The sequence below is a fragment of the Elaeis guineensis genome, chromosome 1, assembly GCF_000442705.2.
Source record: "Elaeis guineensis isolate ETL-2024a chromosome 1, EG11, whole genome shotgun sequence".
NCBI lineage: Eukaryota > Viridiplantae > Streptophyta > Magnoliopsida > Arecales > Arecaceae > Elaeis > Elaeis guineensis.
Genome location: NC_025993.2, coordinates 96,251,923 through 96,267,137, shown reverse-complemented (window position 1 = coordinate 96,267,137; position 15,215 = coordinate 96,251,923). Strand labels below are relative to the sequence as shown.

General features: G+C 35.3%; 1 protein-coding gene across 1 annotated transcript; it reads right to left on the bottom strand.

Annotated features, from left to right (window-relative positions):
- Window positions 1-4,889: 4,889 nt before the first annotated feature.
- LOC105032879 (uncharacterized) lies at window positions 4,890-14,714 on the bottom strand. Its single transcript, XM_010907461.2, has 6 exons — window positions 14,372-14,714; window positions 13,251-13,393; window positions 10,554-10,694; window positions 9,264-9,449; window positions 6,792-6,916; window positions 4,890-5,299 (listed from the first exon to the last, which is right to left on the bottom strand). Exons 1-6 carry the CDS (start codon window positions 14,580-14,582, stop codon window positions 5,062-5,064), a joined length of 1,044 nt encoding a protein of 347 aa, XP_010905763.1. The 5' UTR covers window positions 14,583-14,714; the 3' UTR covers window positions 4,890-5,061.
- Between the last annotated feature and the right edge of the window lie 501 nt (window positions 14,715-15,215).

Sequence of the window (15,215 nt, the reverse complement as noted above, 5' to 3'; positions counted from 1 at the left end):
AGTCCAATTTCAGAGAGAGAAGTAAGGGTTCAGACTGAAAGAAGAGAGAGAAGAGAGAGAAACTCTCCCTCTCTTTTTTTTTCTTTTATTTATTTATTTATTTATATATATATATATATTTATTTTATTATTATTATTATTGTTATTATTATTATTTATTATTTATTTTTTATTATTTATTTTTTTTCTTTTCTTTTCTTTTTTTTTTCTCTTTTTTCTTCTTTTTTCTTCTTTTTTTTTCTTTTCTTTTCTTTTCTCTTTTTTTTCTTCTTCTTCTCTCGGGCTCCTTCCAGGCCGAACAGAGGACCGACAGTCCCCTCCTTTGCCGGGCCGTTCAGGCCGCGACCGCCACGACGGAGGCCGGTGGCAGAGGGGGGGCCACTCCCTCGGTCACGGAGAGGCATGGCCGGCGGTCGATTGCGATCGCCGGCGTCGAAAAATCCAAGAAAAAGAGGCCAAAACAGGGGTCTCTTTTCCGATCAAGAATCGGCGACTCCCGTCGCCGGCAGCCACGCACAAGAGCACGGGAGGAAGGGGAAGGAAGAGAGGAAGAGAAGGGGAACTCACCTCGGCCTCCGGTGACCCCACCGGCGACCAATCACGGCGAGAACAAGAGGAGTGTCCGCGGCTCCAAATCGAAAAATAGGGAGAAAGAGAGAGAGAAAGAGGGCCGATGATCGGCTTCTAGGGAAAAGGGAGGTCTTCTTATAGAGGGCCCTAGGACTTCGAGAGGTCCTAGGACTCCCAATTTGTCCGGGTCTCATCGGAGAAGAAGACTCCTATCGGGAGTCTTTTTCCCGATTTTTTCCTCTATTTTTTTTTTTTAAATGGGCTTGGGTCTTAGATAGTTGGGCTTGGGCTATAACAATAAGAAATTGTGGAAAGAGGGAGGTGCCCCGAAGAGGCGTGCAAGAGATCGGAAACTTTTTTTTTTTTTGCGTGGGATCAGCGGGATCAGCATACATGGGAACGTTTTTGGTTCATACGGGGAACCTTATATAAGGTGCACGAGAGAGAAGGGAAAAATTAATTTTGCAAATTTTGAAAGAATTTTGGAAGCAAAAAATTTGGACAAGATAAATGGAAATATTTTTGTTGAAATGTTCCTAAATTGATATATAAAAATATTTCTAATTCGTTCTCTTTTATATTTAAGAGTGGTTTTATGATAACGTTTCTATAAGTATTTATTGGAATGAAAAAAAATATATCTAAAGAATTATTTAATAGAAACGGTAACGGACGACTCTATTTACTTTTATTAGGCACAATTTTAATAATACTACTAGTAGAACATTCCTAATTTCTTTATTTTTTATAGTGAAACTCATCAAATCTGTAAAGAGACAACATCAATTATGTAATCAAAATTAATTTAAAAGTGAATACTTAGAAAGTATATATAATCGAAACTCTATGTAACCACTGTTAAAATATATATAATATAACAAATAATTTCTGTAATCAAAATATAAATACAGATGATTATAATCGATGTATGTGTAACCAAATAGAGAGTTATGTAACTAAATCAACAATCTATATAACCCTCATATTAAATATGTAGCTAAACAAGAACTATGTGATTGCCTATACAGGCTATGTAAGATAAAAATCTAAAAACATACGAAAGTTAGTTGTTATGCTATGGACATCAAAGTTTATTATCATTTTGCTTGCAGGACCATGCAGACTTAAAACCACCTATTTTGAATATTTTATGTTCATAATTGTTCTTTCCTGCCTTCTCTCTTTGTTCAAATATATAAAATTAGAATATAAGTATGATAACTCTTTAAAGCTAATTTAATCTTATACATTACCTCTATGCTCTTCTTTCTTTTCTCCTTGTCTCTTCTTTTTCTAACACTACTTCGAGTAGTTACAGGCATGTCTTGCCATAAAATAAACACTTCAAATATAAGGTGTTTGTTATATTTAGAACATGCAATCATCTCTGAAATATAATGATTACAAATGATTATATAATTAAATATTTTTATTATATTTCGATCAAATACATTACCTCTATACTTTTATCTCTTTTCTCTTTTGCACTCTTTTTTCTAGCAATATTTCGAGTAGATACAGGCATACCTATTACAAAATAAACACATTAAACAACTGAATAAGATATTTGTTATATTTATAGCATATAATAATATCCAAAATATAATGATAACAAATGGATATATAGTTAAATATTTAGGTTATGTAGTTTACCTTAATGGTTACAAATACCATGTTTTTATTTGCAAATCCAATTTTCGATTACATACTCTATTTTTTTTGTTGCATTAAAAAACAAAAGAATAGCAAGAGCATATTTAAAGCAAAGGACTCATAAGGGCACATTCTTGGATCATACCCTTCTAATACATATCTTTTGAAAAGTTACATATGTAACAATAATTGATGGTACGAAGAAAATTAAATTTTATTTTTTTTCCATGTAACCGATTACAATTTCTGTGCATCATATAACCAAACAATAAATTGATGGCCATATACATACAATCCCAAACATACTAAGCTTACAATCTAGGTGTAAAACACAATAACCACAAGCTTAAATGGAGAGCTACCGATTTAGAAAAAATCTAACCTTTAAAACCTATTAAAATCTATGAAAAATTGAGAAAGTATTGATGTGGTAGAAAATAAGCCCCGTTTGGCCCTCCTTGTTGTGAGATCATGTCGATGAGATCCCAAAATTTTGGGTTTTGTGAGGTTGGGAGTGAGGGATTGGGGTTGCGCATGAGAGATTGGGGTTGGAGATGAGGGATTGGGATTGGGGTTGGGGACGAGGGATTGGAGCTGCAGGTGTGGGATTGGATTTGGGATGAGAGATTTAAAAGAAGGACAGCATTTGTAAATAAACCAAACCATTCTCTTATAAATCCTTACAGCGTTAATTCTTCCCTCCAAAATCATTCAAGGGTATTTTTGTCATATTATTGGACTTAAACGGTAGCAGATGTATTCTTTAGACTACAGGGATCTAAAAATAACTCTTTGTGCAGTCCAAGGAGGTTTTGTCCCACCTATGAGGTCCAGAGATTTAAAAGTAAATCCAGATTAATCAAGAGATCTACAGATAATTTTTTCAAACTAAAATTAATAAAATTTTATTTAAAATCAATAATATTTTAAGAAAGAATAAATAGATTGGTTACATTATCAATTGAAAAAAAATATTAAAAAAATTTGATTATAAAAATTTAATTAAAATTTTGTATCTCAAAAAATTAGAAAAATAAAATTTTAATAAAAAAAAAATTTATTTTAACATTTAGCTCTAGATTGTTGAGCCGCCTGTATCCGCCCCCACCTGCCCTTCCCAATCGAAAGGCGGGTTGGGACAGAGCTTGAGCCAAGATGGTCCGGGTTGCGGGGGGAGGATGGGGATGCAGTGGTGGCAGCCAGCGAGCAGGTTGGCGGTTGCTGCATCAGCGTGGTGTATCCCATGCTCGGCGTCGATTGGCATGAGTGGCATGTTCGTACCCACTCCCCACTCCCACCATCCGGCATCAGAGCTTCCCTCATCCTGATCGTACACCTAACAAATATTATTAATCAAACTGAAATAGTGCAACGAACTATATAGTGAATTTTCTTTTACTTATGCTCAAAACTAAACCAACTTCCTCCTCGCATGCATATGTAGGCTTCTCTCGCGGGGTTTCTTGGTTTCACTTCTTTTGTGACTGGAAATATGGAATTATCATATCATTGAGAAACTAAAGAGATGCGCGCCTGGATCTTTTCATTCAAAGTTCCATTCCAAAGCCTTTTCAACCTCCCATTGTCTTGGGAGCTTCCTCTGCTCGCCATCCCGCCTCTTCGATGGTAACATCAAGCCTCACCATCCTGCCGATTCGATGGTAACATCAAGCGGCCAACCGCACTAGGGCCACTGCTACTTGCGAAAGCTGCCAAATGTCTCACTTAAACCATGACCTTCCTAACAACCACGATATAGAATGAGACTCTAAGCTTCTAACTTCTTGCCATCACCCTCAAGTTCAAATCAATCTAGATAGGAGGTTACTAAATTTTCCCCGCTTCCATGCATTACCCTCTTCTACTCTTGTCAATTTCGTGAGAAACTTTTGGTTTGCAATTAGAATTAAAATCGAAATAAAAATTAGAATAAGTTGAAATTAGAATTAGAATGATCAAATTCTCTGAAGCATTTAGTTTATGATCAGAATTGAAATCAAAATTTGAATCCTTATGAGAGAAAGGATTGAGTTTTAGCTAGATGATTGGGTCATTTCCATTCCACTTTGAAATCGAAATGGAATCTTCCTAACCAAAATGGTTGGAATAGAATTCTTATTTCGATTCCAAACTCCAATTCCCCCCAACCAAACACCATCATATTCATATAATCATCCTTGAATTTTTTGCCTTGACGGTTTAGGCTCACCTACGCCCTCTTGGGCCAATTGGTACTTGCTCCCATTCCGTTATCAATAAACTGAGAGACAGGAGTTTCTACCTTTTGCTTAAGAAAAACTCAATGTTAGATGGTTCACGATTTCACTTCCACGCCGGTTTCGCTTTGCTACATAAACCTTATTGTATTTCCTTTCTTAACCGTTCTGTATACGTATCATATGCATGCTACTGAAAATTAGTCGTTTATATACCTTTATTATCATCTTCATGTGTAAGACATGTTAAGTACTTGATCTAGTCTTCAAGTTAACTGACTCTTGGATCAAGTTTTTGGATTTTTGAATTATGAAACAAACCTTTTACCAAAACGTAAGGGTTAAAATTTAGATTGAACCTGTAAGGGAAATTTTCAGGTCTCTTCTATTGGGCATTTAGATTGCAACAAGGGAACAAGTTTAGATTTCAGAAGCAGAACGCCTTGGACATTGAAGATAAACTGTCATATATTTGATTATAGTCTGCTGAAACTACAAAAGTAATCAACTTTGCATGTAACAACATGGTGAAACCACTTTTAAGAGAGAAACACATATAAATTTACATGTAAAGGAAGCTCCACTATGATTCACATATATTCAATCCAAGAAAATTAAAATATTACGGTTTGGCTTGAGGCAAGTACTTTGAAATGAGCTTATCAACATGAATGATGATATCATCAATGTGAGGTCTGACTGCAGGTTGAGGCTGGAGCATCCATACTACAAACTGTCGGAGAGCGTCCGGATAAGGGGGATCAGGACCAGGGGGCCATTTTATCTGTGCATTGATAATGGCCAACTGCAAGCTGCCTCCTGAATCTCCAAGTGCATACTCAAAAGGAGTAACACCATACCTGCAAGGACCAGCAGAAACAAAGGCCATGAAATTTAAAAGGATACCATCCTTTTTGTTGAATCTACTTAATGATATAATCAAGTATCAATGCATTTAGTAAGCCAAGTTTGCAAGCTAGACATCCAATGTGAAGAATGTCGATCTGATTTTCATCCAAGTATGGGAAATAATATGACCTTGCTTTCACCTTTTCTGATCTATAAGAATTACAGATGAAGAAAATTAATGCATGAAAAGATCATCTAGAAAAGTTTTTTTAAAAAAATAACAATTGGAGCATCATCAATCATTCCATAGAAATGATGGAAGCATTACCCATGTCAAATGACTTGCAAAAAATGCCTCACAAGGTTCGAGCATGGAACTTTCTCCCAATGAAAAATGGAGTCAATCACTATGCTGGCCTATACTCGAGTTTGCGAAATCATCTAAACGGCAAACAGCTAACATATGATACCTCAGTCCATGTTAAAGATATCTCTATGCGGTAGCATGATTTAACAATTACAATTGGCTTCTTTCTTTCAAGGTATTGAATAACCAAGAATATCCTAATGTATGCTTTCCTCAAGTATGATAATATTTGATTATAGTGGTATTTTTCTTCGCTTGCACAATCTCGGCATTTATCCTCATAAATAAGCAAGGCACTTCAACAATACCATCAATGGAAGAAAGTTCTCTGACCTTCCTGTTTACATTATTTAATCTCTTTTATTTTTTCCTTTTTCCTTTCAACAGTATTTTATTTTCAACCATCACGACCATATTTTTTCACCCTGGTGATACTCCTGTCGATAAAACAATTATCCCTATCAAGATTGGCAAATAGATTCTAACCAGGCAAGTCATTGTTACTATAGTTTAGCACTTCTAATCATTACCTCATGTAAAATGGCCAATCTTAATATCCCGTAAACTCTTTTTAATGCTTATCCATCACATAGTTTGTTCAGAAGCAAAAGTCCCCTTTAAACATTAAAAAAATGGAGAGTATTTAATGAACGTTTGAACACTTTGACAAACAATGTGCCCCTCAAAAATTTGAAAAGATTATATAGGTTGACAGACAAGTTGTCGAAGTTTAGAATGACAGTGAATGCAATGCGATAGTGTATAAATGCATTTTTCAGATTTGGAGAGAAAGATAAGAATGTTCTAACTTTAGAAGGTTATATATATGCAAATAAGGATTTTTTTTGAGATGCATATGCAAAATTTTCAGCCATCCACCCGTGCTACAGGACACCCTTGAAAGGGAAAAGATGTAGTTGTTCTTGGGTTATATTTATTTATTTGTGCATGTGGAACATTGACATAATACGATACAGCAACCGTGCAGGACCCCAGAACATAAAAAAGAATGGAATAAAATAATGTGTAAATAGTAAATAAATATGAAAATCAAATGAATAAGTGAGCTGAGAAATATAATATATTCAATGGAAATGTAAATGCTTAGAGAGTGAAGGAATCAGAAGAATCCTTACATTATTGCATACAAAGTACATCCTAGTGACCAGATATCTGTCCTCTCATCAATGTCGGTGTAGCTTGGACAATCCCATAACTCAGGAGCTCGGAATGGTGCAGAACAATGCTCAGCAGCCCATTCCTAAACAGGATACAACAAAAAACTAGTAAATAAAGAGGTTAACCAGTCAAGTCAATGCTGATTATATATCTCCAATGCAAAACAGATATCTAGTAAAGTGTTAAAGTAAAATCAGAAGCAGAAATATTTTGAAGGCATCAAACACTGATTAGCTACAGATTGGCTTTCCCAAGTAATATCACTTTCAGCTGCAGGAAGTCTTGGATTTACAAGCATGATAAAACCACCTACACATGGTGTGAATTGTGAATCACACATGTTCCCTTTTTCCTCTTTTCACATGACCGCAAACAAGTGCCAATGGGCATTTTATGACAAGAGGCATATCTATGATGCATGCCAAACAGTAGTAAAGAAGAAAATGGAAAAAAGCCATGACACTTGGCCAAGCAATTAGAGCAAAAGGGGATTGGAGACGAGTAACTGTAAAAGAAAAACATGACAGAAAATAATTAAAACTTAAAATAAAATTAATTAATTTAATCACCAACATGACCATCAGTGAAAGACCTTGGAGTGCTAAAAATATTCAAGCAAACGTGCTAGATGCAAAAGAGGTCCAAACCCCACATATACAATCAAGCAGTTTAAGAAGGTGATTTGACTAAAAGAACAACACCAATGCAACACCCCCTGCCGCCTTCTGAAGAAAACAAAACTAAAGGAGAAGAAAACAAACACATCGAAAGAAACAGAAGGAAAAAAAGGAAGCATCAATGTTATTGGGCTAGTATTAAAATCTGATGTTACCAGCTAGATGGAACTGGAAAGTGATCAATTTATCATAACAGGCTAAAATTTCCTCAAGGTACAACCATCCAAGTTTTGTGACCATCAAAAAACCAGAAACAATTCAGCACAGTCACATATCAGACTGTCAGTTTTTATTTCAATTTTCTGGCAACCTTCTGATGGTCCATTTTGATTTCTCAAAAGCTTCTCAACTGTGAATAAAGATCCAGAATTAATTTCTAAATTTGGATGTTTTCAAAGGAAGGTCATATTTGCAGTAATCAAATCAGATCCATGTAACAATTTGATGATGCCAACCAAGAAGTGTACCACCATGAATCATTTCTAAGGAAAGCACGTCCAACTTTAATTTTTGGTAACATATGAGCCTATTATTTTTAAGGAAAAAGATCTTTAGTGCTCCTGCAGCCACCACAGGATGACCATCTTAGAGCTTTGACAACATGATACTAAAAGCAAGTATTAAATCAATTATGGAAATACAAGTAAACCATTAATGAATTGGAAAGCATGGATGCAACAAAATTAGCAAGTTATTGTCATCTCATTTAACATAGACGAGATGCATGACAAAATAACATGTATAATATAAATCATAGAGGTGTACAGAGTTGTGCTTGCCAACAAGAGATTATTCATGGACAAAGCAAAAGGTATCAGGATAAGCCAATGGATAAGTCTTTACACTTTACACAACCGTTAAATATCATGGTGTCCAACCTGATGCCTGAGAAAAGATATGGTAGGAACTAGGAAGTACAGGAGTGGAACTATCCTTAATGCTGAATGCTATATTGTTGTTTCAAGTAATTGGTTCACTGAATCTAACATACTGTAATGGCACAACATACGGGTACTGGGCTACCTCACCAAAGCAGAAAAAGATTTTCACAAAATAACATAAAACTTAGATTTCATGTCCATTATAATCACCCCAATACTTGAACGAGTGCTGCAGAGAAGCTGATGAAAAAGCAAATAGAGCAAGATCTTTCAATCTAAAGACACTGCTCTCATCAAAACTTGAACTCTTAAACATAGGGAGCAAGAAAGGATGACCTTTGTCTATGGGTTAATAAATAAGCAGGACATTCTCTCTCTTTAGCTTTTGCATAACCCATCTGCCACATAGGGATCAAACCAACCAACTTCTTAGTGCTCTGCTACTCATACATGTGCATTCAATCTCCAACCAACTTCTATAGTCCTAATGGAGAGGTTGCACATTAGGTTTGCACCCATGTGATTGTGGACTTCCATTCATTGCTTTTCAACATGTAAAAGCATGAAAAACTCTTCCCAGGTATTTATGTCACACAGTTTTAACTACTAGTACAAGCAGAATAACAGCATTAGTCGTAGCCTTGTTTGAAAAGAAAACATGCCAAACAGGCTGTTAGGCCAGTACACATCAATACAGCAAACGTGATATGTTTTCCTAATAGTCTGGGTGATGAAATAGAAACCTAGGGTGACATGCAAGAGAAATTGAAGGCATGAACAGTTTGATGGTGAATAACACTTGAATACTCTTCAATTTTTCTTTTTTTTTTTTAAAAAAAAACATTTACTTGAAAAGAGTAAGGACCCATGCCTGCAATTGTAATGCCTCTGAACGAGAACGAATTTCCTTTCTTGCGGGCCGAGCACTTCCAAAATCCATTAAAATTGTAAGAGGTGGTTGCCCCTTTCTATGTGTCATGAGGACATTACCAGGTTTCACATCATTATGAGCATATGGAGGATCAAAACTGTGCATGTGCTTTAGCCCTGCACAAAGCTGTTCAAAAACCTTCATTAACTGCCACAAACATCCAGTGGGTGCATGTAAATGCAGCAATCATAACAACCAACATGCCGCTATTGAAAACTCAAAAAGCAGTTTAGCTAAAAATTGACTATCTAGAAAGCAAAAGCCAAGAAGCAAAATCCCAGGTTAAATAGCGAAGAAATAAAATTGCAGGTTTACCTGCACATCATAAGAAATCACTGTAACCAGTAAAAGCTTGAGATAATAACACCAATTTTCTGCAGATGTATGCATAAAATTTACAGCTGTACAAATTCAATGAAGTTAAAAGGCCTGAATTTTAACCACTGTTTAGGCATGGTATCTTTTATCAAAATATAAAACATTGACATGGTCAGATGATGCACTCTTGGTTTTGCAATACGAAGTATACTGAGCATCATGAAATTCTGTAACTGTCTAACGGACAACATGACTTAAATCTTCAGATGCCTTGGTAACAACTAACTGCGAATATTGTTGTCCATGCATTACAACTACAAAACTGCCATTCATCTATGTTGACCTTTCTTATCATTTTCTAAGCAAACTTCGTTGTCCAAAGATGAGGCATGAATTGCATGAGTTACATCTCAATATGATGATATCCAGATTATCTGGAGCAACCATCTTAGCATAGCAACTTATGATTTTTCACTTTGTCAATCTTTTGATTTGCAATAATTCTGCCAATTCAATTTAATCTCCAATTTTTAAGCTTATTAAGCACAAAGTCAATCCTAATTTCAATCATTTGGAACCATATATGTCAATCACAATGTTGTAACTTGCGCAACTTGAGCTTTTGGTTTCTTTATATATAAATTAAAAGTGTGATCAGACTGCAAGACTTGCTTGCAAGGTAAATGATACCATGAACCCATCTAAAATCTTGAAATAATACGTCCTTGGAAAGCATGACAAGAAATTTCAATTGTGGAAGATATTTAACAGATTCATTAATGACTAATAATGGAATAAATCAAGATGAAGAATACATCAGGCTGCTAATAATATTTATTCAGATTGTGGCAGCCAGAATTATGACATCCAAAAATAAATGAGCAAATGAAGAAAACTGATATCGGGAGCCACCTGTTGGAAAATTTGCAGAACGGTGACTGTTGAGAAGAATTCCTTCTTTGCTTGCATAACTTTAGCATTGTCCAGCAAAGTCCCATCTAGGTGAACTGGGAATAAGAGGTATGCTTCATGGTTCCATCCTCCTTGGGGACCCTAGAAGTATAATTGCACATGATTGTCAAATAATTGTATGAAGTGTGTATAAGATAAACAAGATCTAGATGTAAAATTGTCCTGTCTATGCATTTAGATAACAAGATGGAGATTCAAATACTAGCAGTAATTATTTCTCTAGAATTGCAAGGTGGTAGGAACTTAATCATGTAATGTAGATGATGAAAAGGAGCATTCCTTCATATTGAACAAGAAATTTAATCACTATATGGATTGCAAGAATACCATAGATTGGAAAAGAAAAAAAAAATTAACATTAACAAGGTCTCCTAAATCTTTTGAACCATCTAACATGACACTAACTGTAACATGACCTATTAGAATTGAAACTATCTACACTAGCATCCGGCCTGTGCACCAACATGCTTGATAAAAAAAGGGCATTATGATCAGCTATGATGCCACACCAGTCTACTCCAGATAGCTTAGTCAAATTTCTGAAGGAGAATAAAATGCTCTTGGAGTGGACAAGGAGGGGGTTTTATGTGCCTTGGAAGAAATAAATAAAGTGCATCTGGAGGAGTCCACATGGAGAGGGGGATTTGCATCTCTCATGAGAAATAAATAAAGCGCAGCTTCACTTGATCGAGAGCTGGTGAAGCCCACATGAACCCTTTCACGTTATATATTCGTAGATATTTGCTTGCAGGTTTATGTGGATAAATTCTGGATTATTAGTTAATGGAAACTGGATTTTGCAGCACCTGATGTCATCATAAAATATAACATTTTCTACTTGTACTGTAATGATTATAAAAAACAAATGTGAAACAAACGAGAACCAATTATTTTTTAATAAGATGAATATACAGTTTTCTATAATGTTGATATACTAGATTTATTATAGCACCCTACCACATTGATGACATTCATTAATCTAACTATCCGTAAGTATTATTGAAAATTTAGTGTGGACATTGAACTAGTAAGATAGATCTCAATACATAAGAATAACAAGGGTCTCTGATATGTCAACAGAAAAGAAACAAAGATCACATTACTTCTAACTACTCAAGGAAGGGGGGTTAATACAAGTTCCTTCTTTGAAGCATCGAGTTTACAAGTTATCTTATTCAAAATCCAACAAAGATAATAGGATTTCATAGAAGGATAATACAATGCCTTCTCCAGAAGAGAAGATATGATAGATATGCTTCAGTTACTTCAAGAACATATTACCGTGCCGGACGTTAAGGCCACAATATGGAAATTTGGGAGATATGGGTGTATAGTTGATGAAACAGGCGAGAAAGCAAAAAATTGGTGGGATTGTCAAACAGCAATTCTAATTTTAAGTAGAAAATAGGACTACTGACATCTTCCAGAGGAATATTTTCCACTAGCTTGCAGCACCAAAGTTGTGACTAGACTTTCCTGGTGCTGGTTGTCGGCAGTTGTGGTTCTTATAATAACAGTAAATTTTTTATTCAGAAAACAAACTAGCAACAATCCTATGATAAGTTGTAATACTGAACCGTTGGAATTTTTATATCAATATGAATCATGAGATCCCAGCTGAAAAGACTTTGAAGGCAATTCAAACTGCTTTACGAAAGAGCAAGCATAAGATATACCTAGTCTCACAATAATAGCAAAGCTGGCAATCATTTTCAATTCTATACAAATCTCGAAATGTTGCTCCCCCATATCATAAGATTACCATGCAAACTAACTTGCATTCTAGACTTTGAAGCAAGCCCTTCTCTTCTCACAAGTTACTTTAGGCAAGAATTTAGCAACGACCTAAGAGCTTCACATCAACTGGACTCTAAAATGTTATACATCATTACAATCTCAAGCTATGATAGATCAACTAGAAAGCTGATCCTTGCAACAGTTGCTGACTTCTGACCGAAAATTATTATATCTGAAAGCTTGAGTAAGATGTCTTAAGGATTATCTCTACACTCTAGTCAATGCACCATATATGTAGCATATGTAAGACAAAAATAATATATACCACATTGATTTTAGTTGTTTCAAATTTTTGCTAAGCTTGAAGAATAATTGTTGTAAGATCATGGTGAAGAAAAAGGATACGGAAACAGCCTTAGATGATTTTCGAGTTCAAAAGGCAGAAAAGACAGTTGGAGCCTTTAGAAAAATACGAGTATTAGACGATTTAAGAACCAGAAAAAGAAACTTGCGAATGATGTTCAAGAGAATTATTAAAAAAATTTGTTTTCATTGCCATGCTTTGCAAGGATGCTGGCTTGAGTTTTTCTTTCTTTTAAATAAAAATTGTTTTGTTGTCTAGAGGTAAGGTTTGTGTTCCCTTCCTGCTAATAGTCCATCTATATTTTTTGTTCATTATAATCAAAAAGTGAAGGAACGATGTAAGGAAAATCATGATAGATCAAGTGTGCTACAATTAATATCACATGAAAGGAAAAATGTTGAAAAGATTGAATAACATCATGATTGCAAATCAAAGATCTTCCTTTTATTGTTTGAAAGGAAGCTAAATAAACCAAAGAACGTTGTTGAGTTAAAGTGAAATGCCTATATTCAAAAAAGGAATAACCAAAGAGTTACCTTAACTGCAATAATTGCATGATCAAGAAGAGGAAGCAGATTTGGATGATTAAAAAGAGACGAAACACGGATTTCCTCCCTCACCAACTGTAACTGGTCCTCACTTTGAATAAGGACTTTCTTCATAGCATATGTCCCATCTTCTGAAGCAAACGTCAAGAAAATTATAAGGATATTTCATCAACATTATAGTTTGTCATATTTTGCTGCATACTCAAGTATAAATCTTAAACTACTGAGCACCATAAATGTTAGTCCATTGTTATTCAGAGATATGCAAATGCAAGCACATAAACACAAACAAAATGATATTATACAGGAGAATATATAAAAAATTAAAGAACAATTTCAATATGTCAAAATAGGATGAGAAGAGTCACAAAATATTGATACTGGGATGTTTAGTTTTATTGATATTATCAGTTTAAAATTATCGACAAGCCTAAATATCAAAAATGCCAATCCCACAATTCCATTACTGGAGAGATAATCTTCAACTTATAAAGGGAACTTAAAATAAGATATATTATCAGGAAAGGATGACCGGCTGGAGAAATTAAAAAAGATTAACTTACATTAGAAAAAGCATAATCGAAAGAGGGAATTGCAACTTTACTAAGATGCATAATAGTGACAGTTAAACAAGGTTTAAGAAAACAAGTATATGATTAACTATTTATTTGCACTGAAACATAGAAAACCCCTGACTACACTATCTAATCAGCGTACTCATGGATCAGTATGCATCATTACTCTTAAATTGTTCACAAAAGTTACACACTAATCATGCATAGAAGAAACCCATTAACTCTAATTGCAACTAAAAATTAGAAAAAAACATAAAATACATTCAAAAAATCATCAACAGATGCAGCAACTAAACATCGGAAAACGGCACTAAAACAGACAAAGCGATATTCTTCCTAGAATACCATCAAATTACCACATATAATCGCATTAATTAGACAGAAATGAACACAATTTCTCAAATTACAACTTGAAATAGAAACAATAGGAAAAAGTCATAAGAACACCATCCAGATTCATGACATAAACGCCAACCTAGGATAAGAATTCAGCACTAGAACCGCAAGAAATAGCACAGAGATCGAAACCCCGACCTGAGACATGGGAAGGGTGCATGGACTTCTTGGCGGCGAGCCCGCTGCCGGACCGGGCGTCGTCGACGACCTCCTTAACGAGGTAGACGTAGGCGAATCCCCCCTCGCCGATCTGCCTCAGAATCCGGAATCGGTTCTCGTTGATCCAGACATCGCCGCCCCCGTTCACCGCGTTGTAGAGCGCGTTGAGCCCTGAGAAGGAGCATCCCATCTCTTCCCTTCTCCCTCCGATTGCCCCCTTCGGCCTCGATCAAAAGAGAAGAAGAAGATCTCTCTCTCTCTCTCTCTCTATCTCTCTCCCTCTCCCCTCTTCCTCTCCCTGCGCCGTAGCCCTGAGTCTCGAATTTTGATAATTTATATTTTTATGAATAATTATAATGAGATTACAATTTTCTTAAAAAATAGACAATTTGAGGAGGAAAAAACAACAATTTTTTTATTATTATTTTTTGACAGATGAGTCAACCGCAAGGTTTGACTTTTCAATGCGTGTTATTTAATCAATATCAAATTATTATATATATATATATATATCGACACACACATATGCATACATAAAAGGTGCAAGATGTTTCGTTAGAGCAGTAGGATCTGGTGTATGGTCACACTTACGAGGCATATATATAATACTACTAGTGGTGCTACATCTACACACATCAATATATACATATAGAATAAGTGGCTAGACTGCACTAGTTTAAAAATGGCATGAACTCTATTAAATATGAGCAATAGGCTTTATGCAAGCTTGCTTTATTTCTAAAATGCATCCCCAGTTGGAAACAACCCCCTGCCCTACATTAAGGTTTGATTTCTTTATCATGTTGCATCTAGCTTAGCAGGA